Genomic DNA, 3959 nt, shown 5'->3' on the forward strand with positions numbered 1-3959 from the left:
TGATGTCAGATGGATCTTGGCTGAAAGCAAAGAATACCAGAAAGATGTTTACTTGTGTTTCAGTGACTATGCAAAAGCATTCAATTATGTGGATCATAACAAATTGTGGGTAACATTGAGAAGAATGGGAATTCCAGAACACTTAATTGTGCTCATGTGGAACCAGTACATAGACCAAGAGGCTGTTGTTCAAACAGAACAAGGGGATACTACATGGTTTAAAATCAGGAAGGGAGTGTGTCAGGGTTGTTTTTTTCTACCATACTTACTCAATCCGTTTGCTGAGCAAATAATCCAAGAAGTTGGACTATATGAAGAAGAGTGTGGTACAGGACTGTTGGAAGACTCACTAACAACCTGCAATAAGCAGATGACACAATATACTTGCTGAAAGTGAAGATGACTTGAAGCACTTACTGATGAAAATTAAAGACTACTGTCCGCTGTATGGATTACATCTCAACATAATGAAAACAAAAATCCTCACAACTAGACCAATAAACAGTATCATGACAAATGGAGAAAAGTTTGAAGTTGTCAAAGATTTCATATTACTTGGTTCCACAATCAACAGCAGTCAAGACATCAGACAATGTATTGCACTGGGGAAATCTGCTGCAAAAGACCTCTTACAAGTGCTGAAGAGCAACGATGTCCCTTTGAAGACATGTGAGAGCTGGACAATGAATAAGGAAGTCTGAAGAAGTGTTGACGTTTTTGAGTTGTGGCGTTGGTGAAGGATACTGAAAATACCGTGGACTGCTAAAACAACTAACAAATCTGTCCTGGAAGAAGTGGAGCCAGAATGCTCCTTGAAAGCAAGAATGGCCAGACTTCGTCTCACCTACTTTGGTCATGTTGTCAGAGAGGACCATAACCTGGAGAAGGATATCATGCTTGGTAAAGTGGAAGGTCAATGAGAAAGGGGAAGGGCCTCAAAGAGATGGATTGGCACAGTGGCTACAACGATGGGCTCAGGTATAGCAAGTATTGTGAGGCTGGCACAGGACTGGGCAGTGTTTTGTTCTGTTGTGCATAGGGTTGCTATGAGTTGGAGTTCACTCGATGGCACCTAAGAACAACAACAACAAGTCCTAAAGATATCCATGGCTGGTGATTTCACAAATTCCTTCAATTATCTATCTGTCCTTTAATTTACTTTTATCACTAAATATTCTCCATTAAGATTACTTTCAATCTCTCTTTCATAATGGGAGGACATTTGCTCCTGGTTTTGCCCTCTCTTGTTTTATCAGCATTTCTACCTTCTTCTATTCTTAGCTTTATGAAGTAACCTGTATTCTTACCTTCTGGTTTGGCTGCTGTGGTAGTGTAAAGATAGACTTCCAATAAGTCCAGGCAAAGAACACAAAGATGGCATGGTAGAGTATGAGGTAGATAACTGAAATAAGAAAAATTTCAAGGTTTATATGATATTTTATTCCTATACAGGAGTTCAAAAAGACATAAAGCTCAGTGAAAAATTTCTATTTTGCTTTTCTAATACCAGGTATTCTTTAGTAATAATATAAAATACCCATTCTTACCTTTTTCCTGTGCCTGGAAGCAAGAAAAGTGCAAGGAACCACATATAATGCTACATTTTGAACCAGACACTTTCTCTTTTATGTTTTTAATGTTGCCATGTGATTCTGGGGAGCTCTGGTAGGATAGTGCCTTCTGTTAACCAGAAGGCTGGTGGTTTAAACCCACCAGCCACTCCTCGGAAGGAAGGTTGGGCAATCCTACTTCCGTAGTGATACTGCCTCGGAAACCCAAGGAGGGGTTGCTATGAGTCGGGGCCGACTCAACGGCATATAACAACAACAACAACAATGTGATTCTGAGAGTAGAGGGAGAAATGTGTTTCATGATCGTATGGGAGAAGCTACTGTAGCCGACTGTTATTATCTCTGCCACTATGGGTAGTAAAAAATGACAGTATTTGCACAACACTTTAGAGTTTACATTGTACTTTCATATATATCATTCTATTTTCTCATTAACCTGATGACATAGGTAATAGAATAGAGATTACCTTCCCTATTTTTCAATACATGAGACTCTTAAAAGTAGTTGATTAACTAAAGTCCACAGCTAGCATATAATGTATTTACACATAAGCTTTCTAACTCTAAACCCAAGTTCTTTCCCATAGCTCCTAAGTCTAAACACTTCTGAAATTTGAGCTGTGCCTTTGAGTGAATTGTGAGGGGCTCCCCACTCCTTTTCTTTTCTTTTCATAATCTGTCTCTTGGATAGATTTTTAGATGTGGGAAATTTTTACATTGTTCACAGAGGTGGTTTTAAGAATAAACGTCAATTTACTGTATCATTGTCAGACCTCGAACGGCATGGCCATATTACCTCACAACATCAGAAAGTCTCAAGGGAATGATGTGACTCAAGACCAAATTCATACAATGAGCCTCTCATACATTTGACTGGATTGAAAACAAACAAACAAACATACTCTTGTGACCCAGTATTTCCAGCCCTACAGTACAAGACTTTTTTTAAATTTAATTTTGATTCTTATTTATTTATTTATATTTTTAATCGCTTTTTCAGTACAAGACTTTTTATGTACTTTTTTTTCTGTAATTAGGAAGTCTCATTTTAAAAAATCAAGCAATATAAAGTAAAAAGTAGATGTCCATCCCCTGCCCCACATTACATACACTTAACTTCCCACCTCCTTCTCTCTTAAGGCATAACACCTGTTTGGTGTTTGGTGAGTATAATTCCAGATATTTTTATTTCTATATGTTCACATAAACATAAGCACAGAATACAGATATGGAGTTTTTGTAAAATGCTAAAATTTTTCAATGTATTTTTTGAAGGGTAATATATTCATATGGTTGAAAATTGAAAGGTATAAAAAAGTATACAGTGAAAAGTCTCCCTCCCATCCCTGTCTCTAAGCCATCCAGTTTATTTCCTTGAAAACAACCAATGCCATAACACCATGAGTTTATTGTGTATCTTTTGTGATTTTATACAAATAAAAAACACAGTGATAGTAAGCTTTTTATCACACAGTCATCAGTATCTTTATACACTGTTTTATATCTTACTTTCCTTTTTCATTCACTATGAATTGGAGATCATTTCACTCATTTAATATGACTTCAAGAGAATAAGCTTCACCACACTTTTTGAAAGAAAAATTTTCCAGAGATTCCACTGCATTATTATACCATGATTTATTTAACCAGACTGTCTATGATGGGAATTTAGTTTTCCTCTCTTTTCCTACTAACAAAAATAATGCTGCAATGAATAACTTGTATACGTCATTGGCATATGTACAAACAATACTTATAGGATCAATTCCTTGAAGTGTGATTGTTGGGCAAAGTGTATGTCTCTTGGTAGATATTGCCAAATTACCCTTTAGAGAAGTTGTATTTAATTTATATTCTCATCGCCAATGATTGAGAGTCTTTTTTTCTTCACACTTCACACATGAAGTGTTACCAGATTTTTTTTTTATCTTAAGCAAGACCTTTAGACTATTTCTAAATATATATATTTTTAAAAAATATATTATTATTAAGCTAATGCATAGTTATTTGGTAGAAAAATGATAAGGGTTTAAATCTCCAGGCTTTGTGACTGAAAAGACAAGTCTTCCATGGTTTAGATTTTATCTAATCCAGTCCTCAGATGGGATATGATACAGGCCAGAGCTTTCAGATTACTACTAAACAATGCTGAAGGCAAAGGGACCCATCTAATGAACAATTCTCAAAAAATATTGACCAAGTGAAAATGCAATGGCTCATTAATTGTCCTATAGGATTATCCAAGGTCTATCGATTATAAAGAGCTCAACTTTGCCAGGGTCCGGGATTTTACCACACCTGCTACTCACGTATTTTGGTCATGTTGTAAGAAGGGACCATTCCCTGGAGAAGGATGTCATGCTTGGTAGGGTGGAGGGTCGATGAAAG

General features: G+C 36.4%; 1 protein-coding gene across 1 annotated transcript in view; it reads right to left on the reverse strand.

Moving 5' to 3' along the window:
- The window catches only part of ZDHHC15 (zinc finger DHHC-type palmitoyltransferase 15), a gene marked incomplete at its 3' end in the record, with an annotated part of 191707 nt that overhangs the window by 79761 nt on the left and 107987 nt on the right, over positions 1-3959 (reverse strand). The window contains exon 3 of the mRNA XM_007958333.2: positions 1308-1402. Coding sequence (XP_007956524.1) covers positions 1308-1402 — 95 coding nt within the window. The remainder of the gene's footprint in view (positions 1-1307; positions 1403-3959) is intronic.

This window comes from Orycteropus afer, unplaced genomic scaffold, assembly GCF_000298275.1.
Source record: "Orycteropus afer afer isolate SDZICR_OR568_19922 unplaced genomic scaffold, OryAfe1.0 scaffold00929, whole genome shotgun sequence".
In the NCBI taxonomy this organism is placed as follows: Eukaryota; Metazoa; Chordata; class Mammalia; order Tubulidentata; family Orycteropodidae; genus Orycteropus; species Orycteropus afer.